The following is a 14,017-nucleotide window of genomic DNA, read 5'->3' as shown; positions in this document are numbered from 1 at the left end:
AGAATTAGTGTCAACTCTTCTCTGAAAGTTTAGTAGAATTCTCCAGAAAACCTGTTGTGAAACTGACTCATTCTTCTACCTTATAAAACATGATATTTTATCCCAGAAATGGGAGTAGGTTCCAGATGTTCGAATTACTAAATATATTGTGGTGCTGCCATTTGAAATCATAGAAATAGCCTTTGCTTGCTTTGTAAGAGTTCCTGGGTAACACAAATGGTTAAGTGCTCAGCTGTTAACTGAAAAGTTGGGGGTTCAAGTCTACCCAGAGGCACCTTGGAAGCAAGGCCTGGCAATCTACTTCTGAAAAATCAGCCACTGAAACCCCTGCAGATTACAGTTCCGTTCTGACACACGTGGGGTCACCATGAGTCGTAGTTGACTCAACAGCAACCGGTTTGATTTGGTTTTGGTTTGCTTTGTTTGCTTCGTTAAAAATATTTTTACCTCATTTATTACTTCAAAATCAGTAAGTATACTTCAGTGGGGATAAGCTGTCTGCCATGTGCTACCTATTTCTCTGCTCAGAGCACCAAAACGCAGATAGTCAGTGCTTGAGTTGGTGGTTTTCGCTGTTATCTTCAACCCTAAACCAAGGTCAGAGGGCATATTGTTGAACAGCCACTGTTCTTTGTGAACAAAGCCGAGAAAAGAGTTCCAAAAGGCACCACTGCTTTTATGAGGACAGTAACACCTTTGTTGCACACCAAGTGGGTGCCTTTTCTCTACTTACCTCCCTGTGTCCTGCTTCACAAAAAACACACTAATTAAACAAAAACATACTTTCTCCTGTGTCACGGGCTGTCAGGGGGTAAAGGGCACCAAGAGCTGTGAGTACTTCTTTCTATATAGTGCTCTTGCTAGCACCTGACCCACACTCTGCCCCTGGAAGGTTCACCCAAATATAAATGGCATGTGGTCTACAGATTGTCTGTGGTTTCCAGCAGTCATTTGATGAAAGAATTTTGCTCTCGGCTTGTTTCACTTTCTTTCTGGACACAATGTTTGTGATTAATTTTACAGGTAGTTTTACAAGTGTCTCACTAATAATGAGACTTTTACTTATTTTTTTTCTATTTGGCTTTGATCTCCTTTCATTCTTTATGAACAAATTAAGTTAATGCTGGTATTTTTCTATGTGTACTTGTTGTTAAAAAAATTTGAAGCCATACGAGTCCTCAGGTGGCACAAGCCCTTGGTTACTAACCAAAAGATTGTCATTTTGAATTCACCCAGAGGCACCTGAGAAGAGAGACCTGGTGGTCTACTTCTGATTTTTCATTGAAAACCCTATGGAGCAAGCTCTATTCTGACACACATGGGATTGCCATGAGTTGGAATCCACTCTGTGACAACTGGTTTTTATACTTTATTTGAAGATGAGGCAAAAACTCTGATCGCTCCATGTTATAATCTGACATAGTTTTATAAGAGACAGAGTACCATGACGAAGGCCAGATGGCTTGCTGGGCCAATAAAACCACATTTTCAAATACTTATTACTGCATTTCCTTTCCCCTCTATTTTTGACTCTTTGGGTGAAATCAGCACACTCACCGAATCACTTGTCCTGGGACATGGATTCACGTTCTATGTTCACACTGAAGCCGTGTTCACGATTTATATTTATGATATTGTTTGAGTTGTACTATTTACATTATTACTGATATCACTACTTCTAGGCTTCAACAAGCCACTTTTGTGATTTGGGGCTACAACACAACGCAATAGTAGAATAAAACTACAAACTTCACTATAAACAATGAAACTATGTGAACAGAGATGAGTGGCAGACTGTTCACTGAAAGCTAGTGAAGTAAACCAATCAACTGTTACTACGAGAGCAATGGGCTTTCTGGGAGAATTATAATTACTTACATTTAAAATCTGTGAACACAATTGTTTTAACTCTTTTTTGCTCTGAAGCCACCAAACTTTGAGGGACCACTCTTTGGGAACACTATGCTGCAGTTTTCAATGAAAACATTTCTGGAACGGAACTGGTGGATGGGATATGGCGTGGAGGGGACTGGTCCCTGGTGGGGTTTAAAGAGAACAAAAAGCAGAAAATAAAGGAACAGCAGGGCCTTTAGGGCTTCTGGTTGGTGGAAGTTGGGGAGTCAGGGATTTAAGCTGTGTCCTTATAAATGTTTCTATTTCTTCTTCTTTTATACCTTGCAGAGTAAAAGCCAGGGATCCATTTTTGTCCGGATACATGCCCCGTGGCAGGTGCTGGCCAGAGAAGCGGAATTTTTGAAGATCAAAGTTCCCACCAAGAAAGTATGAGCATGTTTCTCCTGAGCTCTGGGGTCTCACGAGGGCTGGATGGATGCTAATACAGTTTGGGAACAGGGCCAGGTGGGATGTGGGTTTTGTGGAATTGAAATCACACTTGCATCCCCAGGGAGCCTAAGTATGTGACCATGGTGTAGGTGGGACACGGAGGAGGGTTGGGGTGGAGAGAGGGGCTGGGTGTGAGAGAGAGTCTTTCACTACAGAGCACCACCTGGATTGTGTTCCACAAGAAGCCAAAAATCACTCTGATCTGCCTTCTTAATTTCTCTGTTATACTTTCCTTTTCCCTCCTTCTTGGGCTCCCCACACTGCCAGCATTTCTTTAGGGTGAATGTAGCAGTGGAAGCACACAGCAAGCCATGTTGATAGCAGCAAACCTGCGAAGACATCTATTCTGGTTCTGATCTCCCACTAAGTATTGGATGGCAGTGGGTTTCAGTTATCTCCTCTGTAAAAGAGAAAGTTCTTAATCCGGTGAATTCATCAAAATCATCTTGGAAGTGTTTTCAAAATGTTCATGCCAATATCCCACTTCTGGGATATTTGATTCAGTTGCTTGGTACGGAATGAGGTCCTGGCATCAGTACTGTGAAAAAAAAAAAAATCCTCAGGAGATTCTGATGTCCATCTGCGTTGAGAACCACATAGTTTACACGATTTCTGAGGTCTTTTTCAGCTGTAACAGTCTATGTATGATTTAAAATATACTTCAGGGAATTCCTAGATGACATGTTTCTTGTAAAACAAAACCCAGCAAACAGCTCCAAAGAGAAAGAAAAATGTGTCCACAGATCCCCCACTCTTCTTATTAGGCATGATAGGGGAAAGAGTGATCATTGACTTTGACCGCCTGAGATGTCTCTAGGAATGGTCATGGGGCAGATAATGCTCTAATTTAACCATGGGTGAGCACACACACACACACACACACACACGCACAGAGTGTTGTTTCACAAATGGTGACCCAGCTTTACAGAGTGCATCTCCATCATTCTAACTACCACTATCGTAATTTCCACCCTCCCCACCATTAACAGGATTCCATAGTCATTGCCTTCTGCACCACCCTTCTTCTCATCCCATTCCCACTATCAGTAGCATTGTGTACTGTCAACATCACCATTTTGATTTACTTCGTTGGCTATGCTAACACTATCTTCTCTATCAACAGATCTACTGTCTCCATCAAAAACCACTTATTCTTACCTTTCAGTCAAATGATAGATTGGGCTATATAAAATAAACAATAACACCCGTGAGGAATGTACTTCTTAAAAAAATCAACTATATGAGACCAAAGCAAAGATGAGAAGGCAAGAAGGGGCAGGGAAATTGGATGGATGGAAAGGGGCAGGTGAAGTGGAAATGGTGAGTGCTGACACTTTATGGGGATTGTAACCAATGTCACAGAACGATTTGTCTATGAATGATTGAATGGGAATCTAATCTGCTGTGTAAACTTTCACCTAAAACGCAATAAAATATATTTAAAAAAAAAACAACAACCACTAATCAAATACCTGCATGTGACTGATGCCGTCATGACTGTCCTACTCAAGAAGGCTGAAGTCTACAGGTTCTGTCCTTAGTGATTTATTAAGATGGACAATCAATCCCTCCATGGCAGGTGGACCAATAACTATTAAACAATGAGCAAACACAGACATGAATATCAGCTCCAAATATATTTTACCAATAAAAGGTAAATTCATTTTGGGTCTCGTGCCTAAAGTGCCTTGTTTCACATAGGAACGCACAAAAGAACCACACTGCTTTTCTCTTTCAGGTGAACTGCTGTGTTCTTTGTCTCTTACTTTCAGTTCTCTCACTACTAATATCACTGTACTGAAATGCAGGCAGCATCTTAGCTCTAGAGCTTGTCTCCTCCTCAACTGATGGATGTTTCCCTGGTCTCTTGGCAGCACGACCCAAGACTTAGCCTTAGATGGAGGCTTCTGCTTCCCTCTGGTGGTGTCCTTACTTGGTCACCCCTTTCCCTTCTGTTCCTTCTGCCTTCCTTCTAACTGCGATGTATTCTTCTCCTTTCTCTTTGATTTACCTCAGTCTCATTCTCTCAGTCTCATTCTATTTGTGTCTTATTTCCTATGTTTTTGTCTCTGCTGGCTGATCCTTGGAAAGAAACTGAGCAAAACTTTAATGTCCATGTTATTGTATCCACCCCCACAGGGTGATGCATTTAGCAGGAAACGTAGAGGCATAGAAATGTGTATTCTTCTTCTGTCTTTCCTTGTTGCCTCTCTTCTTTGTTCTCTTTCCTATCCTCCTTTCACTCTCATGCTGTTCCTTCCGTTCTTCTTCTTCCTTTCACCTCCTTCTCCTGATGCCTTTTCCTAGCCTCACTCTCTGTACTTTGTGCACTCACCACACTTCTTATTTTCTACCACTTTCTTCTACTTCTCATCCCCAGGCTCAGCCCCCAAGTAGTGTCTGCCTCTGGTTCCTCTGGTGTTCTCAAGCTCATAACTTTGAAAGTATAGTTCTGCTTAAATGACATATCTTCCCTCAGAGTTTAAGTGCCACCATACATTTAGCCTTTTGGAATTTACCATCTGTAGTTTAGGCAGAACCTACACTTGAATTTGTAAATGTGATGATTAGGGTGAGGTCATATTATAAAGCAACTGTATCTCAGTTTCCCTCCACTTTCATTCTGGTAGCTCAGGATGGTAGACTGCGCTAGGCTAGTCCTCAGAAGATAAGACCTCTATCCTTAGTTCTGCACTTATTTGCTGTGTGATCTGGGGACGCCACCTAATCATTCAGTCTCAGTTTCCTCATCTATAGTATGGATATTATAATAATATCCAGGTATTGTAATACAATACCTACCCTATTTTTTTTTAAGAAGGTTGTTGTAAGGATTCAATTCTTAATCCTTACAGGAGTTTTTTATTATGTCTGTTCTCAAGTTTTTTATGTGTATTCTCAATTCCTAGTCCTCCAGCCAATTTCATTTCTGACTGAATAGTTGGCTAGCTCTGATGGGATTGGTAAGACAGTCTTTGGAGAAGTACTGATGGGCAAGGAAACAACACACGCCCTCAGGGAGCTTACAATCAAAGGGCATGAAAGGAAGACTGCATGTGCCCAGACACCGAAGCACTAACTAAATACTGTCAAATAGCAACTGATTAGCTCAGCACAGATTCTGTCTGTGAATGTGGTAGGGTAGGGAGTCTGGGGAGAGCAGCGCAGGTAGTTGCTCCTAGAAGGTTGTGTCTAGAGATACAACAGACACAACTTTTCCCAAAGTTTCTGGGTCCCATACTGGGCACAGGTGGACAGTCCTGGCATCCCTCTGAGGGTTTGGCTGTATGGCCCCAGATCCTCTTTTTGTCCTCAGAATGCAGTGGCTAGTAGTTGACCTCACAGAGAGGTTGTCATAAGCAGGAGGGGGACAACTTGGTATGCTGAGTATGTGCATATTTGCAAAAATTAATCTGAGAACATGATCCCCAGGAGGCAGGCTAAGCCTAGTTGCTGAGGTGGGAGAGGACCATGGAGAAGGGAGGATGAGATAGGGCAACCTGTAGAGGACTAACCTTGGGTCTAGTGGCATTTCTTTCTGTGTTATATGGGTTTGGGGAGTGACTAAAACGAGAATGAGCCACATCCTGGGGAGGGGCACATGGAGGAAGAATGAGGCATGACGTGGGATCAGTTAAGCATCCTTCAGGCCGGAGGGGGCCTGGATCATAACTCAGCGAGGTCCAGAGAGACAGGGAAGACAGGGAGGAAAGCATGAAATTGAGGTCTCAGACCAGACAAATCCATAGTAATGCATCCAGGGACTCGGAGTCCTGAGCACAGATATTAACTAGGAGGGAGAATCTTGGAAGGAAGTATTTGTTTTCCAAAAACAACAATAGAGGAGCCAGCATTTTGTGAGGGACACTCAACATCCCACAGGAAGGCTGCAGGAAGGCCTGGCCTTTGGCCCCTGAGCAGCCGGGGAAGGTTGGAAATGGATGTTTAGGGGCAGGTGACTTTTTCACTTATACTCTTTACAAGGATGGCTCTTCTACCACTTGGGATTGTGGTGAACACCCATGTTGCTTTTTCATTCATTTATATATATGTACACTCCCTTTCTCACATCTTACATTCAATTACTCCCCAAGTTCTGCCTCTAGCAGAGACAAGGCAGGGGAACGGACCGGGGGAGATAACAGAGTCTATGAAGGTGGACTTCCTTGTCAGAGAAAACCTTAGCCCAGCCAGATTCCATGAAACTTTGAAGAAGTGACATGCCTGGGATGGGTGGAAATCACTCTTGTCCAATCTGTCAAGGCTTTTGTAGCTATCATTAATAGAGTCATGGTGGTTGTCCCTAGGAGCCTGGAAGAACTTTAGCTTATGAGTCCTTTGTGTGCAAGTAGATGCTGTTAACGTTCAGAAGATTATACCTTTTTAGGAAAGCAGACTCAGAGCTCTGCTCATCTTCAAAACAGGAGCGATAAATGTCTTAAAGGGCTGTTGTAGGAGTAGTGATGATGTATGTAGAATGCCTAGCATAGACCCCCACACACTCGTTGCCATCAGGTTGGTCCTGACAAACAGCGATCCTATAGGACAGAGTAGAACTGCACCGTAGGGTTTTCAAAACTGTAACCTTTATTATTATTATTTTTTTAATTTTAATTTTTTACCATTTTTTTATTGTACTTTAGATGAAAGTTTATAGAACAAACTAGTTTGTCATTAAACAGTTAGTACACACATTGTTCCATGACATTGGTTAACAAGTCCACAATATGTCAACATTTTCCCTTCTCAAACTTGGGTTTCCCATTACCAACTTTCCAGTTCCCTTCTGCCTTCCAGTCCCTGTCCCAGGGCTGGTAAGCCACTTAGTCTCATTTTGTTTTATAGGCCTGTTCAATCTTTGGCTGAAGGACGAACCTCAGGAGTGACTTCATTACTGAGCTGAAAGGGTGGCTGGGGGCCATACTCTCAGGGTTTCTCCAGCCTCTGTCAGGCCAGCAAGTCTGGTCTTTCTTTTTGAGTTAGAATTTTGTTCTACTTTTTTCTCCAGCTCTGTTTGGGACCCTCTATTGTGATCCCTGTCAGAGCAGTCAGTGGTGGTAGCCAGGCAATATTTAGTTGTACTGGACTCAGTCTGGTGGAGGCTGTGGTAGATGTGGTCCATTAATCCTTTGGACTCATTTTTCCCTTGTATCTTTAGTTTTCTTCATTCATCCTTGCTCTGGAAGGAGTGAGACCAGTGGAGTATTCCAGATGGCTGCTCACAGGCTTTTCAGACCCCAGATGCTACTCACCAAAGTAGAATGCAGAACATTTTCCTCATAAAACTATGTTACGCCAATTGAGCTAGATGTTCCCTGAGACCATGGTCCCCACCACCCTCAGCCCAGCAGTTCATTCCCTCAGGGAGTTTGGATGTGTCTGTGGAGCTTCCATGTCCTCGCCAAGGCTGTAATCTTTATTGAAGCAGACTGCTACATCTTTCTCCCCAGGAGCAGCTAGTGGATTTGTACTGCTGGCCTTTCGGTTGGCAATTGAACTCTTAACCACTGTACCACCACAGCTCCTTCCTAGCATACAGGCCTACACAGTAATAATAATAATATATTATTTATGTAATATGATAACCCAACCATTGCCGTTGAGTCAATTCTGACTCAGTGACCTTATTGGACAGAGTAGAACTGCCTAATTATAGCTGTTATTATTACTGTTGTTGGTATTGTTGTTTATGCTCAGTGTGTGTATGGCCTCACAGTTGGCACCAGACTGGGGCTACCTCTTCTTGCTCTTTCTCCTTCTCTCTTCACAGCCAGCATCTGTGGTGTTGGGAGTGGGTGGGTAGGACCAGGCCCAGTCTCTTAAATCTGCCAAGGCAGCCAGAGGCCCAGACATGGAATCAATGGAGAGGTGGGAACAGATGGCCTTTGGACTACATGCTGAGAGATTTCTGTTTCCTAAAGCATGGGTCCTTGGGGTATCTGCAGATGTGATGGCTCCGTGTGTGAGGTCTGTGATATAGTCACTGGGAAAACCAGCAGGAAGACGACACAGGCAGGAGGGAGGGCTGGAAGGGCACCCTGTCGAGGGATATACAGCAGGTGTGTCAAACAGAGGCTGTGAGTCCCATTACTGGCTCTGTACCGTGAACCTGGGATTATTTGACTCATGTCTTAGCCTATTTCCAAAAACAAGACTTGAGGTGGATTACAACCAAAGGCATGAATACAAATGGATCATTTTAAAAAGAACACACAGAAAAGAATCATGTAATTGGAGGGAAGGAAGTAGGGCTGTACCCACAACCTGTCTGTCAGTTTGTTATACTGTGGTAGCTGGCTATTGCTATGATGTTTAAAGCTATGCTACTGGTATTTTCAATACCAGCAGGGTCGGTCACCCATGATGAACAGGTTTCAGTGGAGCTTCCAGATTCAGACAGGAAGAAAGACCTGGAGATCTACTTCCAAAAATTAGCCAATGAAAATCTTATGGATCACAACTGGGCATTGTCTGACTTGCTTGCTTTGGACCTGTCATCAGGAGGGATTAATCACTAGAGGAGGACATCCTGTTTGGTGAAGTAGAGGGCCAACAAGGGTGAGATGGCTTTGCACAATAGCCACAATGAAGGACTTGAATATTCTGGTGATTGTGAGGATGACGCAGGACCAGGCAATGTTTTGTTCTTTTGAACATAAGGTCACCAAGAGTTATAGTCCACTTGATGGCAGCTATCTATCTATCTGGAAACCCTGGTAGCATAGTGGTTAAGAGCTACAGCTGCTAACCAAAAGGTTGGCAGTTTGAATCTACCAGGTGCTCCTTGGAAACCGTATGGGGCAGTTCTACTCTGTCCTATAGGATCGCTATGTGTCGGAATCGACTTGATGGCAACGGGTTTTTGGTATCTATCGACGGCACTGGGTTGGGTTATCTATCTAACTAGGGGTGTACAGGGGAAATAATGATACTAGAAGTGAAAAATAAGGGTGGTTGATACATGTGAGACAGAATTCCATTCTGAGCTTCCTGGTATGACTTTTTTCTGTTGCTAAAGTCCAGTTGCTACATAAAGGACGTGGACAATAAAAGGGACTATATTTTCAGTAATGTTCTTTGTATGGCCATTTCTTAAACAGATTCTGGATAAAAACTGAGGATGTAATGTAAAACTGTAGTTCAGGCAGGGTAATACTACAAAGTAATGTCTGTATATTTCTGATGAACCAGCTTGACTCAAAGATAAAGGATATAGCAGAAATGCCACTAATACTTGAATTCCCAACATGGCACCCATATTTTAAAATATTTTTATCTACTAAACTGGATATATTAAAGAATAACTCATCTTTTCATTCACTGGAAATCTATAACCATCATTAAGAATTTTCTGACCAGAATAATAAAATCAGTCTTATCACATTGAGCTAATATAATTCCAGTTAAAACGCAAACAAACCTGAATTTTAGTTCACCCGAGTGTCCCCTTTGTTGTTGTTGTTATTGCCACGGAGTCAATTCTGACTCACGGCGACCCCACGTGTGCAGGGTGGAACTGCTCTATAGGGGTTTCAAGGCTGTGACCTTGTGGAAGCGGAAGCAGTAGGCCTGTCTTCTGAGACCGGGCAGGTTTGAACCACCAACCTTTCTCTTAGTAGTCCAGTGCTTAACTGTTTGTGCCACCAATGGACTTCTTGAGTGGCACCTTAGGAGGAATACATTAATTCCATTAAGCTTTGTAAACGGTTGGAAATTGCACACAGATATCTGTTACTGCTTCTCTAGAGATTCCAATTTGGTAGCCATGGCTTTTGGAAAAGTTCCATAGGCTGGTGCCCACCCAGCCTCAGGACCTCTGCCTAGCCAGGACCGTGGTACCTCTTGCTTTTCAGTTACCACACTTGAGGTTTGTGCTTTTGAAGTTCAGGATCCTTTTCCTCTGGGTGTCTGACAGAAAGCTATTGGCAGACACTTCAAGACTTGGGTCTCTGACAGGCTCATAGACTTGCTCTGCATCCCAAGAATCCACTTGGCATCTTCTGTGATTGCTTGGACTAGACTTGTTCAGTTCTCGACGTTGGGTTGTGGGGTTGGTCAGAGCTGTCTTTGTGCAAGGTCTGAGCAGAAGCAGGGTCCTCCTGGGTGACCTTGGCCTGTCTGTGTCTACTTCTTCACATTCTGTTTCTATTTTGAGGAGATAGAAAGGCCTGGGACTGGTTCACCTTGCATGGAAGAGGGGAGAAGATCTGGTGATGGTTAATGTTGGGAAGAGCTGCTTATTTAATTCAACAATTGTTTTTCCATTTATGCTTCTCTTTCCAAAGACACTTGTTGGTTTGATGAAATAATAACTTCTGCCTTGGTAAGACATATCTGTAAATGATGATGTTAACATTTTTTTAACTCTGTTAAAATTTCATAATTCTTACATTTAACTTTGAGGAAAAAGGTTCATAAAACCATTCTCAACAACGCCAATCAAAACAAAAAAGATCCTGTAATAAAAAAACTTGTAGCAATAGGCATAAGTGGATAAATAGATAATTAAATGAATTCACTCATAAATATAGCTACCCGTATGCAGTGTTCTTTACTAAGATCCTTACATGCATTGTTTTGTTTTTAGCTTCTCAACAGTAATATGAGATAGGTAGTAGATTTAGCCTAGTAGATGAGGAAACTGCAGATATGAGAGGTTAAGGAACTTGTGCAAAGTCACACAGCTTGACAGGGATAGAACCAGCACTCGAACCCATGTCTGTCCGACTCCAAAAACCAAAAATGCTCCTACTTCTTATTTCACCCAAGAATCTACAGCTCGAGGCAGGGTGGCCTTGAATAGCATTTCTTGAAGTATATTCCATAGAATGATAGTCTTTTTCTTTATGTATATTAAAAAAAAAAATTTCCACGGTCAAACTCAAGAATTCTGACAATTTACCTGGCCAATTAAAAGTTATGAGAAGCCTTGCAGTAAAGAAAACGGTTCAATTTTGTTTAACTCGTTTCTTGTTAATATATTTCCTGTTCACGTTAATATGAGGGGGAACCAATAATCTGCAGAATATATTCTGGAGAATTCTGCCCTAGATTAAATAATCCCGGACTGGTACAGTTAAATAATTTAAATTTTTATTATTATTGCCATGGACTAGTTTAGTGAATTACTCGACATTCCTGTACTCCTCTTCTGTGGAGTAAGGAGGTTGGAGCACCAATTCTCTGTGATAGCTTTAAAGTGCTGTGGTTTGTAGGTAAACCAAAGGACTATTCGTTAATTTTCCCCCTGTTGTTATTAGCTGAGGGACCTGAGGACAGATATGCTTTGGGGTTATTCACACTCCAATTGTGTACAAATGATTAACAATAAAAATGTCCCACCCCTGCCATCTCCTTAAGCTGCCTTTTAAACGAGTTCCTACATTTACCCTATGGTGTCGTCGTGGCACAATGGTTGGATGCTCAGCTGCTAACCCAAAGGTTGGCAGTTTGAACCCACCCAGCCACTCTGAAGGAGAAAAGACTTGGCAATCTGCTTCCATAAAGATTACAGCCTAGGAAACCCTATGGAGCAGTTCTGCTCTGTCACATGGGGTGGTCCTGAGTCAAAATCGTCTCAACGGCACCTACAACAACAACACTTACCCTATGCCTGCCTTTTCCCCATCTGGGGCTGGGCTGTGTCGCTGAGCCTGGTACCACCCCTGGTTTTCTCTAAGTCCTTCTGCCCATGGTAAACTGCTCTCCTCTACATCTCTCCATGAAGCGACCTGATTTAGACTCTCCTCGAAAGCAGAGTACTTTACTCTCTCTTCCAAGGGCTGGAGCCTTTTCAAACGTTTTAAATTTCTCCCCTAGGTCCTAGAATGATCTTTCCATCTTCGCTGTATAAACATGCCCCACATAATCTTTGCATCCAGCCCAAATCTCTCTTCCCTCATAAGCTTTCCTGTAGTCCTTTAGCCTGGACTGATCTCACCTTTTCTGTACTCTTCGTCAACCTAGAACCAGCATGTATCTTGCCCTTTAGTTTTTCTCTAACTGCTTTGGGTGCCTTACTCTTTTGTCTCCAGATGTTCCATAAGCCTCCTGAGAGCAGAAACTATGTTTATGCTCTTCACAGGAAGCAACCACACTGAAGACTCTGGTATGGTGTTATGTAAAAACCAAACCCCTTGCTGTTGAGTTGATAACTACTTGTGGCAACCTTGTGTGTTACAGAGTAGAACTGTTCTATAGAGTTCTCTTGGCTGTGACCTTTACAGAAGCAGTTCATCAAGCCTTTCTTCCATGGCACCGCTAGGTGGGTCTGAACTGCCAACCTTTAGGTTAGCAGTGGAGGATAAACTGCTTTTGCTATCCAGGGACCCTATGTAATAATAATAACCCAGTTGCCGTTGAGTGGACCCTGACTCATGGTGACCTCATGCGTGTCAGGGTAGAACTGTGCTCCGTAAGGTTTTCAAGAACTGACTTTTCTGAGGTAGACCCCCAGGCCTTTCTTTCAAGGTGCCTCTGAGTGGACTCGAACCTCCAACCTTTTGGTTAGCAGCTGACTGCGTTAACTATTTGCACCACCCAAAGACTCCATAATACATAATAAATGCTGGATTGATTGGCCAGTTGTTGCCAAATAATTTTTGCTCCCCAAGCCCTAGGAACATTTTGTGGCTGTGATCCTCAGCCGAGTCCCTCAGCATAATAGTGGGTATTTTCAGCTCACAGCTGTATGTAAGCCAAACCAAACCCAACGCTGTGAGTCAATTCCGATTTATAGTGATCCTACAGAACAGAGTAGAACTGCCTCGTAGGGTTTCCAAGGCTGTAATCTTTACAGAAGCAGACTGCCACATCTTTCTCCTGCGGAGTGGCTGGTAGATTCAAACTGCCGACATTTTGGTTAGCAGCCTAGTGCTTAACCACTGCGCGGCCACAGCTATAAAAAAAAAAAAACTCAGAATCAGGAGTCATCCCTTTTCCCTCTCACCCTGACCAATTCCTTTCTTCATCAGATGGTGATTTAATTACTCATTGGGGCTATTTTGATAGTGTAGGAAACCTCTTCGATGACCAGAAAATAAAAAGCAGGAGAAACTTCCTGCGTTTTACTGAGGATGGAGGACTTGTGGATCCTTGGTCATGGGGAGAAGGGTCACTGTCTACTCAGTTCTCAAGATGCCTTTCTGGACAGATTCATTCATTATTATCGTCAATAACTTTTAAGTGAAATAGAACTGTTACTGTTTACATAAGGCTGGCTGTAGCTGGGGCCTACCCCTTGTTATCATTGCCTGTTCGCAAACATTTGTTTTTAATAGAGACACAGCTGAAAGGGCAGGGCTTGTGTTTGATATCTTTATAGGCTTTTTGGTGCATGCTTTTTGATTGCTACTTAAATAGGCCGGAAAGAGTACAGAATGCTTTAACTTTTTATTCTTCTTGTTTTGTGTAATTCTTCTCATGCTCAAAAATTAGGAAAAAACAGACCCGTGGCACCTAAGCACTGCGGTTTCAGTGAGGAGCCCAGGATGACACACAGCTCTGTTCTAGGTGTGCTTACTGGCCTGGTAAGACCGCAGGCCCTGCAGACCCAACCGCGGACCTCTTAGCAGACAGGCCTGAAGCTAGAAGTATGAAAACATTACAGAGAGTGAATTTAAACATTTTTATTAACTCGTTTTTAACTCACAATTAAAAAAAAAATAGAACTATA

The 14,017-nt window shown here is 42.7% G+C and overlaps 1 protein-coding gene across 1 annotated transcript in view; it reads left to right on the top strand.

The window, feature by feature from the left end:
* Positions 1 to 14,017, top strand: part of ANO2 (anoctamin 2) — a 377,551-nt gene that overhangs the window by 73,118 nt on the left and 290,416 nt on the right. Inside the window, exon 3 of the mRNA XM_049882253.1 lies at positions 2,182 to 2,280. Within this exon, the coding sequence (XP_049738210.1) occupies positions 2,182 to 2,280 (99 nt within the window). The remainder of the gene's footprint in view (positions 1 to 2,181; positions 2,281 to 14,017) is intronic.

The sequence above is a fragment of the Elephas maximus genome, chromosome 4, assembly GCF_024166365.1.
Source record: "Elephas maximus indicus isolate mEleMax1 chromosome 4, mEleMax1 primary haplotype, whole genome shotgun sequence".
NCBI lineage: Eukaryota > Metazoa > Chordata > Mammalia > Proboscidea > Elephantidae > Elephas > Elephas maximus.
The sequence above is the reverse complement of the archived record's forward strand: the minus strand, read 5'-3'. Positions and strand labels throughout refer to the sequence as shown.